Genomic DNA, 16,335 nt, shown 5'->3' on the forward strand with positions numbered 1-16,335 from the left:
TTTTTCCTTTTTCTTCCTTGTATAAAGTATGCTGTAGGTTGATGATGTATAATCAATTTGTTCTATTTAGAGAAAATCATGGCTCTAGTCAGGGGGCGTAACTTCAGTGCAACCCTACCCACATCAGGGTACTGGCGACAAAGTGACTCCACATGATATTGTGACACTCACATTTCAAATGAAATGCACTGGTTTCAGATTGAAAAATCACACGGCATTCGCACTCAACCGCCACGCTTAGGATACTGACCACCTTTTCATCAGAGCATGTGAGCGACACAGACTGTTGTGACGCTGCGCTAGATATTCCGTTGTATGCCAGTGTGCTCCACTCACACTTCCCTCTAAAATGTGAATTGTTTGATACTTGTTCTTTGTTGATATGAACCTGCAACCAGTCAAAATCTATTGAGCAGTCAGTAGCCTACTGTAAACAAATGGAAAGCAACATGTTCAGGGCAATACGATTTGTTAATTGTACAGTATACAGCCTACAATGCACTGTACTTATACTGGTGGTGTCTCATCATTTGAAACAGGTTAAATCAGTTTTGAGTGGTTGTGTTCAATCAATGACATTGTGTTCTCCATTTGTATTTGATTGTTGCCACTTGTGTTAATCCCTATGGATGACATGTGCATTAGAGTGCAGAATGTGTCTTGACAATGAGAATATGTTTAGAGTTTTGCTGAAAAGTCTAAGTGAGATCTGCAAATTGTGTTTTACCATGTGAAATGGTTTAAGGTATTGAAAACAGACAGCACAATTAGCTAAATGAGTTCAGACAACTGAGAAATTTGTTCAGCCGATGGGTTTTAGTGTTTTAGCAATTGAGAAAAATTATAAATTTTTTAGTTTTTGTATCAAACAGTAAACACAAGCCATCATCTACTAAGCACACAATGTGCCAACTACACACTGATGGTATGAACACAAAACACATCTGGCTTTTGCTTTCTCTGTGTGCAGATGTCAATTTGAGGTCATACTTTTGTCATAGTGTCATGTAAACATACAAGGATCCAAAGTATTAGTGTTTATTCACACTCATCAAAACCAAGACATAGTCAGAACACAAAATAGTAATTTCACAAAAAAGAAAAAAAAAAACAATCAGTCTACATCATGTCGTCTTTCTGGGTCCGGCCACAACATTTCGTCCACATCGCATGCGATATCCTCCAGTCCAAGGCACCGGGGAAAATATCTCCTTGAATGCCGTATCCAGGCCTGACATGATGCCTGGTCAATATCTCCACATGCCTCCTCCATTGCCTGTAAAAGGGCTACCTGTTGATGAGGATGACGCTCGTACACTTTCCAGCGACCCAGGCAGAGAAGAACTCCTCGATGGGATTTAAGAATGGAGAGCATGGAGGGAGGTTGAGTGCCATGAAGAACGGGTGGTCTGTAAACCAGTTGCGGAACAAAGCAGCCTTATGGAAACTAACATTGTCCCATATGATGACATATCGGGTATTCTCTGGTCTCTGAACAGTGAGCATGTCATGTAAGGTGTCCAGGAATGCAATAATGTGTGCTGTGTTGTATAGGCCTATGGTTGCATGATGGTGAACAACACCATTTTGGCTTATAACAGCACTGGAACATTGAGGCACGGTGTCCAATAATGTTCCTGCCATGTCTCCTGGTTTTACTGAGGTTAAAACCGGCCTCATCTAAGTAGCTCATGTCCCATGGCATCTGCTTCTAGTTCCATCACTCTCTGGACAAGACGGAACAAACGCAACACATCAGGCCCATGCACAGTATGATCTTCCAAATTCAGAACCAATGACACTATAGCTTACCTGCACATAGTCATATCGCAGTTGCTTTACACGTTCTGTGTTTCTCTCGAAAGGAACTCTGTAAATTTGCTTCATTCTTATTCTGTGGCGCGCAAGTACACGACTTAGTGCAGAAATGCTTACACTGTGTATATTTTGAAAGATGGTGTCATTATCAATTATGCGCTGCTGTATTTCGCGCAGTCTTATTGCATTATTGGCAATCACCGGTCTCTTGTTCTGCAGTGAACATTCTTCCTCTGCCCCCAGCATCTGGACGTCTAGCAATTCTGTAAAGTAACGGTTTCAGTATTTTTGCATGTATGGTACTGTTGTGTTTTTCATTAGAATATGGCAGTGCTACAAAGTACTTACCGATTCTCATTTCGAAATGTCCGAATGATGCTTGCCACAGTGTAGCGGCTCGAGTTAGGCTGAACCCGTCGGCCATCTTCCCTCAGGGTCATCCCATGGTTGATGACATAGTCCACTATTATAGCTCTGATGTCATCAGATATTCTATTTCTTACTCTTCTTACCCTTCCTCTTTCCCCTCCTCGTCCTCTTCTTGCTCCTCCTTGTCCTCTTCCTCTAACTTCCTATAACCCTCTCGCTTCTTCAACTCCACGTCCTCTTCCTCCTACTTCTACACCTCCACGTCCTCTTCCTCCTCCTCTTCCTCCTACTTCTTCACCTCCGCGTCCTCTTCCTCCACCTCCACGTCCTCTCCCTCAGCCTCCTCTGATTCTCACTCTTCTCACTCTTACTGCTCCTTCCATTGTACTCCACACAGACAGCTTACCTGTGGCTTATTTATAGTGCTTAGGCTGGTTGCAAAGTGACCTAATTATCTAAAACAGTTTTCACATGTGACAGTGTGCCAGACAGTTGGCAAAATATTGTTAATGATAGCCATACATGTGTATAATTTTGCTAGGAGTGTGTTGGAAATTTGGTAATTGAGTGTAAGCAGTGAGTTGTGTTTAAAGTTCTGCAAAAAGAGTCCTGTGCAGTGAATTGTACCTACAGGTTTGCAAAGTATGTGTTACAAAATTGCAAACTGAGTGCAAATCAGTGTTTGTGCTTTTAGTTTTGCAAACTCAGTGAGTGGTTTTGCTATGCGTATTAATAGTTTTAGAAATTGTGCTACAAGAATCACGATTAGTGCTTAAGCATTCAGAAAAAACTGTAAAGAGCTGCTTTTGACAGTTTACCACCAGATCCTCCTGTCAACTCTTAAGAAGATGGGTATTTCAGGAACTGCTCTCCAGTGGTTCAGGTCTTACCTCTCAGGTAGGTCCTACAGATTGTCATGGAGAGGTGAAGTGTCTAAGTCACATCATATAGCAACTGGGGTTCCCCAAGGCTTAGTGCTTGGGCCACTTCTCTTCTCCATCTACATGTCATCATTAAGCTCTGTCATTCAGAAGCAGGGTTTCTCCTATCACTGCTATGCTGATGACACTCAACTCTACTTCTCAGTTCAACCAGATGATACAGTCAGTGTTCGTACCGCTGCCTGCCTGACAGACATTTCTGGTTGGATGAAGGAGCATCACTTTCAATTCAATCTTGCAAAGACAGAATTGCTTGTTGTCTCAACCAACCCAGCACTTCATCAAAATGTCTCTATTGAGCTGGGTTCATCAACCATAACTCCATCCCGGACAGCCAGGAACCTTGGAGTTGTGATTGATGACCAGTTAAACTTCACTGTCCACATTACTGCAACAGCCCGGTCCTGCAGAATTGCCTTACACAACATTAGAAAGATTAGACCCTTCCCAGATAGCATGGTGACATTGCTTCAATGTTGAAATTCCATCAGAATCATCATTTTGGTTGAGGTTGAAATTTCAATGCTAAGTAATATTGGATCAATGTTGAAAATTCAATGCTAACACCATACTGGACCAATGTTGAAAATTCACTGCTAAATAATATTGGATCAATGTTGATAATTTCATGCTTTTCAGTGTTGAAAAGACATTGAATCAATGCTGATGTTTGGTCAGCTAAATTCTCCACCGGTGAGGCTTACGGTCAATCTATCTGTCCCATTATTCAACATGTTAAGGCAAGTCCAAATCAATTGGCTACATTTGTGTGAATGTTAGCACATTTATTATCCTCAAAGGATACGATGAGTACACCAACGAGTATGTGGATTCACAAAGAATACATAAATGTAAATTTTGTAATTGTAAGCCTTTCTTTAAATTTTTCTGGAAGAGTTAATATTGTATGCGTGTTTGATTTCTGACTCTTCCAATAAGAAAGCTGTAAAAACTATGAATCTTTTTAAAAGGTATTATTTTCCTGCTTACTGGCATGTAATGTTGTAATTCTGTGTTTCATGTTATTATAATAAAAAATGTAAAAAACAAATAAAAAAAACAAAGAACTTCTACCATAAATTTAGTCTATCAGTTTGAAATAAATAAAAATGTAGCCTATTAATATTATTTAAATCATGTAGAATGTACATGCATTTCCTTATTTATCTAAAGAATACAGAGTTAATAAAGAATTTAGAATATGTGTCCCTATCGACTATCGAATGCGCCACAGTCCAATCCAGCAGGTGGCGGTAATGCACCTTCAAGATATCCACCAATCAACCAAAGCAAGCCCAGCTGAACAGACTTCAATCGCGAAAAAAACACAGGACAACGACCGTGTTTTTTAGAGGTAAGTGGCCTACAAAAATATAATTATAAAATTCATCTCAATTTTAATTTAGTGTTTTTATTCATCTTTATGTTTTACAACTTGTGTGCTTCTCCTGAGCGAGTTAGAGTGAACTGCAATGTTAATAATAGTCACATGAGCGCCCTCGTACACAACCAACGGCCAGGATAATCTTAATACATTGAGTTTCAGTTTGTTTTTCACCAAACCATATCATATATTGGTATTCTTTTTTTTTTTTTCTTAAGATTGGCATATACACTGTGAATTGTGTCCAAATTCTGACTCATATTGCAACTCACATGCATTCATTGACTTGTGAGTAGATCCTATTTGATTCATTTGGATTTTGAGACCATCTAGGATCGACTCACAAAGTCAATGAATGCATGCATGGCGCGGATCCACAAACGTATCTTACTCGTTGCACACACAGATGAATCATTTTGACTCATCCTATATTCGTCCAGTGTATAAACGAGAGGCGATCGGAAGGTTAGATGAATTTCTGGCTTGTCAGTAATTGTGTTCACCACTCGTGACAACACATTCTCACAGCTGAAGCAGAACTAGAACTGATTGACCTGTTAGCAGTGAGGGGAAATACAATCAGCTAGTAGATCTGCTTCAGCTGGACGATATCATCACGAGAGCAGATCACATTTACATCATTACAGTTTAATCTTTAATGCAGCAAGAAAAAAAGAAAAGAGTGAGATCTTTAAGTTCTGTAGGCAGCTATATCAAACTACAGAAATTTAGTAAACAGTTGTGCCTCCATATTTACTAACTTCTTGTTGTTTTAGATGCTGTGAATGCTGATAAAAAGAGGCATCAGAGTTTATCTTTGCTGAGACGGTGCAAAACTGGCTCCATTACAACCTGAAAGCTTTCGGGGCATTGCTGATGGTGGAAACCCCTGAGTTTGGAGTATTTCATTCTTTCTTCTACCTTCTTTCTTTCAGTAGTACTGTGTCATTTCTGTATTTATTGGCAAGTTTACATTTGTATTTACTTCCATTTTGCAGATGCAAGTTGTCATGTTTTTCCAGGCTCTTCTCATTTGTGTCATAAATTCAGATGTAATTGTTTTAAGTCAATGTGAGATTTCCTGTTGGAACTGTTGGGCATAAATAAAGACATTTGCATCTAAACTGAAGGATGTTGTTTACTTTGAGTGACTTTTTAATGCAAAATCATATCGACTGCAGCCACACATGGTCTCTGATTAAAATGAATAAAATAAAGAGACAAATTAACTGGCATAGAATCCTGCTGTACATAAAGCAAGATTGATCTATTTTTCATCGTTGAATTAACATTATTTCAGGGTGCAAACCTGATGAAAAATAAATGACATATTTCAATATTGATTCAATGATATTTTGATTGATGCATTAACATTGACTCAACATTGATTCACTTAAATAAGTGGTTTAATTTTAGTTGGAAAACTATTGATTTTAAGCCCATCTTGATCTATTTTTCATCGTTGAAATAACATTATTTCAGGGTGCAAACCTGATGAAAAATCAACAGTCTCAACATTGAGATCTCAACATTGATTCAATGATATTTTAGTTGATGCATTAACATTGATTCAACGCTGATTCACTGTTTGTCTGCTATCTGGGTTCCTATCAGAACAGGCTGCACAACTCCTGGTTCAAGCTCTTATTCTCTCCAGACTGGACTATTGTAATGCTCTTCTAGCTGGCCTTCCAGTATGCACTATCAAACCCTTGCAACTAGTCCAGAATGCAGCGGCGAGAGTGGTCTTTAACGAGCCGAAGAGAGCGCATGTCACGCCTCTCTTTATCAGACTGCACTGGTTACCAATGGCCGCTCGCATCAAATTCAAGGCACTGATTCTTGCCTACAAAGCAACCACTGGCTCTGCACCAATATACTCGCTTGTTCAGATTTACACGCCCTCCAGAAGCTTGCGTTCTGCGAGTGAACGGCACCTCGTGGTTCCATCCCAAAGGGACATGAAATCTCTTTCAAGGACATTTTCCTGGACCGTTCCCACCAGGTGGAATGACCTGCCGATCTCAATTCGTGCAACCGAGGCTGTAGCCTTTTTAAAAAACATCTTAAGACAAATCTTTTCCAATTGCACCTGACCAACAAAGACTAGCACTTAACTATCCAATAACATTTTCTGTTTGTTTGTCTTGAAAAAAATAAAATAATAATAATTGTTTGTGTATTGTGCTCGATTAACTGAGAATTCTTACAGCTCTTACAGGTTGAGCCTTGTTTGTTTTGTTGCTTCTATTGCTCTCCCCTTTTTGTAAGTCACTTTGGATAAAAGCGTCTGCTAAATGATTAAATGTAAATGTAAATTAACTGTGAACACAAAACCCAATTTTAGAGTAACATTCACAAAACCTCAGATTCTTCTTGCAAAACCAAACTTTCACCTCAAAACAGTTCAATCTGCGCTCAAAACTGAACTATGTTGTCAAATCATGCCCCAAGTCGATCAAAATTAAAAACACTACTGAAGAGTCACTAAACACTACGTAGAAAAATAGAAAACACAATGCTCAGGACATGAAGCTAAAAGTTTATTGTTCACTATAGGCTAAATGCATGTTGCAAAACAAAACAAAAAAAAACGTGCATTTAGCACTTGTACAAAAAGATAGAATCTTATGCGTTTGCCACTTGTGTACAGTATTCTTACTCTCAGATTTGTATCCATTGTAGGGCCTCACAAACCAGTACTCTCTGAACTGGCTTACTGTATATGTTCCCTCACATCATTAGCCACAAGGGTGATCAATTTTGAGTTGGTGTGTTCAAGTGGTGACATCTGTGCTTTGATTGTGTTTGACTTTTGTCACATGTGCTCACCATTATGCAGCACGGGTGCATCACAATGAAAATGTGTCGGCAAGTTGTGTCTAAACAGGGGAAAAGTGCTTATGGTTTTGCCAAAGTGATTGATTCAATCAGTGGGTTCAAGCAACTGAGCATTTGGTTCAGAAATAGTAAAAGAGTAAAATAATTAAATAAAGCCTGTGGTATTTTCATAGTTCTTACATCCTGAGAGAAGTGTTAACCATTAACCAGTGAGGTGTTTCGCCAGGAGGCACGTGTTGGCCAAACAGCTCATGTAGTGTAATTTTGAATGTCAATGTTTTGAAATGGCAAACATGAGACTTGATGTCAGATATTTGTGTCTTATGCAGAAAACCATGTTCAGTACATTTAGAAAAGAGCCATTTTGAATTGCAAAATGTGTGTAAAGCAGAAAATGTGTTTAGACTTTAGGAGACTTGAGTAGAGGTTTTGCTCTCTGTGTCAGTTTTGTGCTGTGCATGTCATTTTAGTGTGTTAGCAATTGGAAAAAATGGTAAAATGTACATAAAAAAGGTTCTGTGGGCAGTGTAGCCATCTTACTTTTTGACCCTATTCACACTCTAAAAAATGCTGGGTTAAAATCAACAGTTCCCTTAGTTAAGTGACTGGAGATGAAATAGATGAAATGAGATGAAATGCCGTGGGTACTCTATGTAAGTTGCGCCCACAACACAGTGCGCGCCACTGCACATTATTTACAACGAAAGACACAAAAGAGCTTTTTCTATGTAGGAAATATGCCAACTTTACTGTCTGCACTCCTGAACCCAAGCACTTTTCACAAAGCGCACTCGCGTCACGAGCACTATAAATGTGAGACGCGCGCCCACTACAAAGCCAGCACCGCCAAAACCTAAACACTATCCCCACAGTGTTACAAGCTCAGTGTTACAGCACAAGCAACCGGGTTAACAGGTCCCTATTACTAAGCGGCCCGCCCCTGAATCTAATTCAACACCTGGCTTTACGAGCCCAGGCCTGGCAGGCCATTCCTGGTATATCAAATAAGGTGTTGAACATATAAAACGAGGTTACTCGCTACAGTTTTGCTCACAGACCCCCGCGATTCAAGCCGTGGTCGAGCCCTCAGTGAGAAGCAGTGTCAGTCACGTGCTTCTTGCTGAGGTGTTAAAACTGTTAAAGGAGAGAGCGGTGGAAACAGTGCACCCGACGCTAGCAAGTCAGGTTTTTACTGTCGCTAATTCCTCGTCCTGAAAATGGATGGCGGTCTCAGGCCCATTTTTCAGACATCTGAACAAAGCACTTATGACATGCTCGTTCAAGATGCTGACGGTGAAACAAATCCTCGCGCACATTCGCCCCGAGGATTGGTTTTTCGCAATAGATCTGAAAAACGCATACTTTCACGTTCAGATACCCCCCTACTACAGGCCATTCTTGAGATTCGCCTTCGAGGGGTAGGCTTATCATTACAGTATCTTTTCTGGGCACTGTCATAGACTCAAGACTCATGAACGAGCGTGAATGGCTAAGCATCTCCTTTTATGGGCAGAGCACAATCTGAGCTCCCTAAGGGCGGCTCACGTGCCAGGTATTCTGAATCAGGGTCCGGACATGTTATCCAGAGGACCCATTCCCCCAGGGGAATAGTCTCTTCACCCACAAACGATTTAGCTCACACAGCACACGCTGCCCAATATTTTGGATGCTGTGGCCCATGTGTGGCCCAGACTCCCTCTATATGCTTCCTCCGATGGCGATGCTGCCGCAAACCATCAAAAAAGATCAGGGAGACAGTATCCACAGTGCTTTTAATAGCCCCACTTTGAAAGAACCGCACATGGTTCTCTGAACTGATTCAGCTGTCACACACAGCCCCATAGCCCATTCCGCTGAGGAAATACCTCCTCACGCAGGCGAAAGGGAAGATCAGGCATCCCAGTCCCGAGCTGTGGGCCCTCCACGTATGGCCCATCAACGGGCCTCTCTGACAAGTTATGAACATTATTTCGGAAGCTAGAGCCCCCGCTATCAGGCAGCTCTGCTTTGAAGTGGTCAGTGGTTTTCTAATCAGTGTGCTGCGCGAAACATCGACACACACTCATGCGAAGTGGCGGAACTGCTAGTTTTTCTCCAAGAGCTAATGGACGCGGGTCGTTCCCCCGCCACGCTCAAAGTTTATGTCGCCGCCATAGCAGCTAACCACGCTCGGATGGCAGGACATTCACTAGGGAAAAGTAATTTTTTTGTATGTCTTCTTAAAGGGGCCAGGAGATAAAACCTGCCTCGCCCTTCCTCAGTCCCTATTTGGGACCTCGCCGTGGTTTTAGAAATCATGTTGTGTCCCGCCCTCCTAACCACTTCAGACCACGAGCTTGAAGCACTTATCACTCAAAACCGCTTTTCTGCTGGCTTTGGCCTCGTTTAAGCGAGTGGACGGCTTACACGCACTCTCCGTGAGCCCTTCCTGTCTTGAGTTCGGGTCCAACAACTTCAAGGTTGTGCTCAAACCGAGACATGGTTTTATAACCAAAGTGCTATCAACCCCTTTCAGTATGAAGGTCATTACACTGCTTCCTTTACCCGTGTATCAGAGAGAATAAGACGCAAACCTATTCTGCCCAGTCAGAGCATTGAGATTGTATCTAGAGCGCTCCGCCCCCTTCAGGCAGTCAGATCAGCTCTTCATTGCTTCCGTGGCCGCACTAAGGTTGTGCTGTCATGAAACAAGGACTCTCATACTGGATAGTAGATGCGATCTCACTAGCATATAGGTCTAAGAACCTAACCTGTCCTACAGGCATTTAAGCCCACTCCACTAGAGGCATGGCCTCGTCTTGGGCTTGGTTATGTGGCACTTTCATGGAAGATATCTGTGCGTCGGCAGGCTGGCCTCTCCATCCACTTTTATCAGATTCTACAATTTGGAGGTCCCAGCTTACAAGCAGTGCTTTTCTCCGTCTAAGGGTTCTCTCTGCAGCCCTGGCAACACGATTGCTAATCTTTGCGTTCCGCTTATACACAATCGTTCATAAGCACCATTACACTCTACCATAAATTCGACTATGTCCGGTCAGGTGTTCAAACGAACCGACTCTTCCGGTTCTTTTCATTCCCCTTATGAAGCCACTTACATTGTGTTCCCATACGCAATACGAGGAACCTCTCGATAGGGAACGCACTTGGTTACTTTTGTAACCTCGGTTCCCTGAGAGAGGGAATGAGTATTGTGTTCCACGCCGTGTCCGTGCTTCTCAGGTATCGCTTCAGTCGATATTTAAAACCTGACATCTATGGCGAATCAGGGTCTTATATAGCCTCCTGTATGCTAATATAAGCACCTTTTTCAGCGATCTCTCTGGAGCACCCCCATTGGTTCGTTCCTCTCAGCCGCCTTACCATAGGTTCCTGCAGTTGCCGCGGCCCGGCCAATGAGAGCACTCCTCGCGCCGGGCTATTGCCGGTCAGCTCCACTGTGCTTTACATAGATACATTTATTAATAAAGTTTTGCTTTATATTCTCGAGTAAAGGAGTTTTTCCAATACGCAATACTCGTTCCCTCTCTCAGGGAACCGAGGTTACGAAAGTAACCGAGTACGTTTTTTCATCAGCCAAATTGTATTGTTTTCCATTGTTTTCCTGTTATCACTGTAAAGCTGCTTTGAAGCAATCTGTTACAGTGCTATTTAAATAACGGTGACTTGATGCAAAAGCACCTAACCCTGTTCAATAGAATATACAGTATGCACAGTATAAAATGATTGTCTACATAGAAAGTCCCCATAAAACATGAAAACCCAACATTAATGTATTAGCATGGTGTAGGGCCACCTTATGCTGCCAATACAGCATTAATTCATCTCGGTAATACAAGATACAAGAAATACAAGTCCTTAACAGTGGCCAGATGAATTTTGAGCCATTCCTCTTCCAGAACAGTGACCAGTTCACTATGTGATACTGGTGAAGGAAAATATTTTATAAATTGCTCCTCCAAAATACCCCAAAGTTGGCTATGACAATTACTCATGCTGGAAGTGGTTCATCTTATGTGGTGGTAAGAGGCCTCGGCCACCAGGGAATACAGTTTCTCTGTACATGGTCTGCAACAATGCTTAGGTGGTGGTACGTGTCAAAGTAACATCCACATGGATGGCAGGACCCAAGTTTCCCAGCAGAACATTGCCCAAAAACATTACACTACCTTCACCGGCTTGCCTTATTCCCATAGTGCATCCTGGTGCCAAGTGTTTCCCTGGTAATGATGCGCGCACACCCAGCCATCCACGTGAATCATCAGACCAGGCCACCTTCTTCCGCTGCTCCATTTCTTCATTGCTCCATGGTCCAGTTCTGATGCTCAGGGGTCAGCATGGGCACCCTGACTGATCTGCGGCTATGCAGCCCCATATGAAACAAACTGTGATGCGCTGTGTATTCTGAAACCTTTCTATCAGAACCAACTTCTTGAGCAATTTGAGCTATAGTAGCTCGTCTGTTTGATCGGACCACACAGGCCTGCCTTCACTCCCCACGTGCATCAATGAGCCTTGGCCACCCATGAATCTGTCACCGGTTCACCACTGTTCCTTGACCAATTTTGATAGATAATGACCACTGCAGACCGGGAACACCTCACAAGAGCTGTAGTTTTGGATATATTCTGACCCAGTCATCTAGCCAACAAAATTTGGCCTTTGTGAAACTCACTCAAATCCTTACATTTGCACCTTTTTCCTGGTTCTAACACATCAACTTTGAGGGGGAAAAATAACTTGCTTCCTTATACCCCACCCACTAACAGGTGCCATGATGAAGAGATAATCAGTGTTGTTCACTTCACCTTTCAGTGGTCATAATGGTAGGCCTGATTGGTGTATGTTACACACTATATGTTATGCATTAAATATATAACCTGAAACCAGTCATTATTTTACTGTGAAAGGATGTTTGTTGTGCCCCCGATTCCATGAGCTCCAGGTACCTAAGTAGTATAATTTTGCTTGTTAAGTTTAGCAACACACCAGTCCAGATTGTCTTGTAAATGGAATGTTGGAAGTTAAATAATCCAAACATTGTTATATTTAAACATGTGACCTCTCGCAGGACAATATGGATAAGCTTTGTAGTATAATTTCTGTATAAGATCCCCGATTAGTTGTTCGTTAAATCTAACATATTGGGCCATGCAAACTGGGATTATTTCGGTTGATCTGATGCCATTAAGGCACATGTTTGCCTGGCTCATTTAGGTCTCTGGCTTCAGTGCAAAAAGGGGATAATCAGAAGCCAGGATTGATGTAGCATTTTCAATTCCATTGTTCTAATGGGCTAAGCGGTAACCTGAGCGGGATATCCTTGCCATCCAGTATTGAGAGGCCCTCTTCACTGAAACTTAAACCTGCTCTCAACGTCTGTACCTTTTGTGCCTACCTAGTCTACTTTACATTTGAACTCCCTTGTTTTAAGGCTTTGGTTACATCTAGGATTTAAAGGTTTATAGTTTGCAGTGAGCTATATTGCTTTTATTGGAAGACAGAAAAAATAATAAAATGCACTGCCTGCAAATAAAAACAACGGACAGAATGAAATAACTCTATTAAACTCCACACTGCTAATTCAACAAGATGTTTATGAAACATTGCAAGTTATGTTCACAAATAATTGGAGATTCATTTATTCTGTTGTATTGTTTTATTGCATTGCACTTCACAGGTTTGCTGACAATCTGAGAGAACAATCTGAAGTAAGTCAAGGATGCTTTCTTTTGGGTTTTACCTACTCCAGGTAAAACCCCAAAAAAGACATCCTTGACTTACTGGAACATTGTTGCATTATCTTATAACAACAATCAGTCATATTTTTTAAATGCAATCTCACACAGCCCATACAGCACTGTATATATAATTGTCATATAACTGCAAAATAGCAATGCTGAAGTGTGCAAGGTTAAACATGCTTTCTGATATGAACTGACTAGAGGAGACTATCAAGAATAACTTTGCTTGGCGGTTTGTATGAATTAGTTATAAGGTTGTTAAGGAACTCTTTACTGTAATAGATCTCACCTTTTGCAGATGTACTGAGTACAAAAGTAAAAGTGCACTTTGTTTGTTTTGTGCCCATGTGTAGTGCAGATGAATAAACCGTTGGTCAAAGCTTAACATGGAAAATGTCTTACATTCATGCGCAGTCACGTGCTGATAGTTAACTTATATGTGAATATCAGAGAATAACAAGTATATCTTAAATTCTAGATTTATAAGCAGATTTAAAACACAGTTAAGAAGATGCATCAGTTTAGTGACTTTATTATATTTTCCCTGAACAGTTTTGTCATTGGTCATTTGGGATGAATCGGACAACAAAACAGACACGTGTATGCAAAAGTCAAGTACATTTACTTTATGTGCTGATTCTTATTTTGAAAAGAAATCAAGTGTAAAAAGTCAAATGGAAGATGAGGCTTCAGTGCTTATAGCTGAGGGCTCCAGTCGTCTTTCAGGATAACACCATAGTCTGGAACTCTGTAGAGGAGGAGGAACGTCAGGATTTAAAATTTAGATAAGGATATTATAATAGACAGATTTAACTAAATGTCCTAAAGAGGTGATATGAACACTAATGAATGAACAAGGCTGAGACAAGAAGAACATTTTACTCTGAAATCTCTTTCTCAGTCATTTCCATGCTGCTTTCAGACTTTGTATTGTTTTAGACCGTGCATGACCGCTACTCAGGCTTGAAATAATAATTTGAGGTGACCCTGATCTTTGATCCTCTTATGCAATGCAAGGTTTTTTTTTCTAGAGTTTCCATGCTCTAAGACAGCTGCTCCATCCTAGCACTTCAGTAATGATCTGAGAAATCATATAATAGACATCAAGCAAAGGGCATAATATAACAGAAACAGATGCAATGTAAATGAAATACTCCCTATGACTTTTTCCATCATTTTAAAGACAAAAAAACCCCTGAAATCGTATTAACTGTACATACAAAACGGTAAAACATGCAGATGCATAAAACAAATGAAAATTACCGTCTACTCCAATCCGGCCGTCGCTATCATCATCTGCAGCTGTAAGGAGGCTCTTAATCTCTTTTTCTGTCAGGGTTCGTGCCCCCGGGAAAAATCTCTGAAGAAAGAACCTGATGCACACAAATCCATTGATAAAAAAGAATGAAGCGCCTGTCACTGAACTCTTTCTCTCCTGCTTCATATCTTCTATGCAGTCGCACAGAGCTGAACTCATCAATCAAATGGTCAAATGTGATCTCTTTCACCTGTTCTGGCTAAAATGTGAGCCTCAAAGGACTGTTGTGAATGTCATCCCTCCAGCCCTGAGTTCTAGTTCTGCTGATGTCATTACATAATGCAGATAAATCACATAAAGCAGGGACAGAAAAAACATAATGACAGCATCTGCATGGATTACATTTGAAAAGGGCTTAGTTTAAATGGAACTCTGGTATTATCAGGTAAGACGTGGACCTTTAATGTAAAGCTTAAGCGAAAGTAATTCTCTTTATGCACCGGATTTCATGCATGTCTATTGCGAGCATAGTACTTTTAGCATTAACTTTGTCTGAACAACAAGGCAACATATTGACGCAATAAAACCTTTAGGAACGGTGCCTCGAGTAACAACATGTCTATGGCTTTGTATATGTACATTTTGTGGGTTCTAGGGCATTAGCAAATATCGAAAATCACATCCACCGTTGTTTTTTGATGTTACACATCAGTTCAGTGCAAAACAACATACTTGAGCTCAGCCTCCTCAATAAATCCACTGTTATCCTCATCTATGATGCCGAAGACATCCTTCACCTCTTGGGGACTTTTCTGGCTCAGGCCGCAAAGTTGGAAGAACTTTTTATAACAAAAGGAGTCTGGAGCTGTTAAAGAAAAGCACACGTGTTAATCTAAACATAAGACAACATTATTGTTGTTATTATTATTATTAATTATGTTTATTCATCATTGCCATACCTTGGCAGTCTTTGACAGCATTTTCAATGGCTTCAGCTGAGAGGATGGAAGTAAGTGACATATTCAAACTGTTGGAGAAGAAAAAATATTACTATTTTAGATTTTGTACTCCATGGATTTATTACAAATTACTTTAATATATTTATATAACTGTACAGTTTGTGAAAATGCAAACACACACAATTGAAAGAATTCTCTTATTAAAAAATGACAGAAATAATAGCCTAAGAAACATAAAAGGCAAATAGTTTATATAATTTTAAAATCGTCATCATTCACTTTCTAAATATGTTATTTTGTCTACATGCTCCTTACACTACAATTTCCTATTTATTCTAGTCTACTTTCTGTGACTCTCAACTATTTGCTGAAATATATCAGTTTAAACTTAAAATAAAATAAAATAGTAAATCGTTATGGTAAGCGGAAAGCAGCATCTGACCTGTGAAGATTTCTCCTCGCGCTGATCCAGAGAAAGGCTGAGTGATAGCGCCTCTCATCCACTGACAACTTATATATATATGTATATGCTAATAGGACGGACAATGCGAGATGCTTAGGTTACCTGTCTGTGTATCAAATTCGTGTAGCACAGCTCGACTTGAATTTCTTGCCTAACTAATTATCCTTTACTATTTAAATGAGCCTCAGACCGAATGCACACACCTGCACTTCGCCCTAATAGTGCATACTTGGACAGAAACAAGCGCTCGCTCTCTCTCTCTCTCTCTCTCTCTCTCTCTCTCTCTCTCTCTCTCTCTCTCTCTCTCTCTCTCTCTCTCTCTCTCTCTCTCTCTCTCTCTCTCTCTCTCTCTCTCTCTCTCTCTCTCTCTCTCTCTCTCTCTCTCTCTCTCTCTCTCTCTCTCTCTCTCTCTCTGTGTGTGTGTGTGTGTGTGTGTGTGTGTGTGTGTGTCCAACGAGAATGAGACGTAGAAATGTGACTACAAAAAAGTCACACAGCAAAAGTGAAAAAAACGTTCTTTGTGAAAGTAGCCGAATTGTTTACAGATAATATTCATTAGGA

At 40.7% G+C, this 16,335-nt stretch overlaps 1 protein-coding gene across 1 annotated transcript; it reads right to left on the reverse strand.

The window, feature by feature from the left end:
* Positions 1-13,610: 13,610 nt before the first annotated feature.
* On the reverse strand, positions 13,611-15,994 carry pvalb9 (parvalbumin 9). Its single transcript, XM_067429444.1, has 5 exons — positions 15,754-15,994; positions 15,312-15,379; positions 15,085-15,217; positions 14,358-14,467; positions 13,611-13,842 (listed from the first exon to the last, which is right to left on the reverse strand). The coding sequence occupies exons 2-5, from the start codon at positions 15,370-15,372 to the stop codon at positions 13,817-13,819; spliced, it is 330 nt and encodes a 109-aa protein (XP_067285545.1). The 5' UTR covers positions 15,373-15,379; positions 15,754-15,994; the 3' UTR covers positions 13,611-13,816.
* Positions 15,995-16,335: the final 341 nt, after the last annotated feature.

This window comes from Pseudorasbora parva, chromosome 21 (genome assembly GCF_024679245.1).
Source record: "Pseudorasbora parva isolate DD20220531a chromosome 21, ASM2467924v1, whole genome shotgun sequence".
NCBI lineage: Eukaryota > Metazoa > Chordata > Actinopteri > Cypriniformes > Gobionidae > Pseudorasbora > Pseudorasbora parva.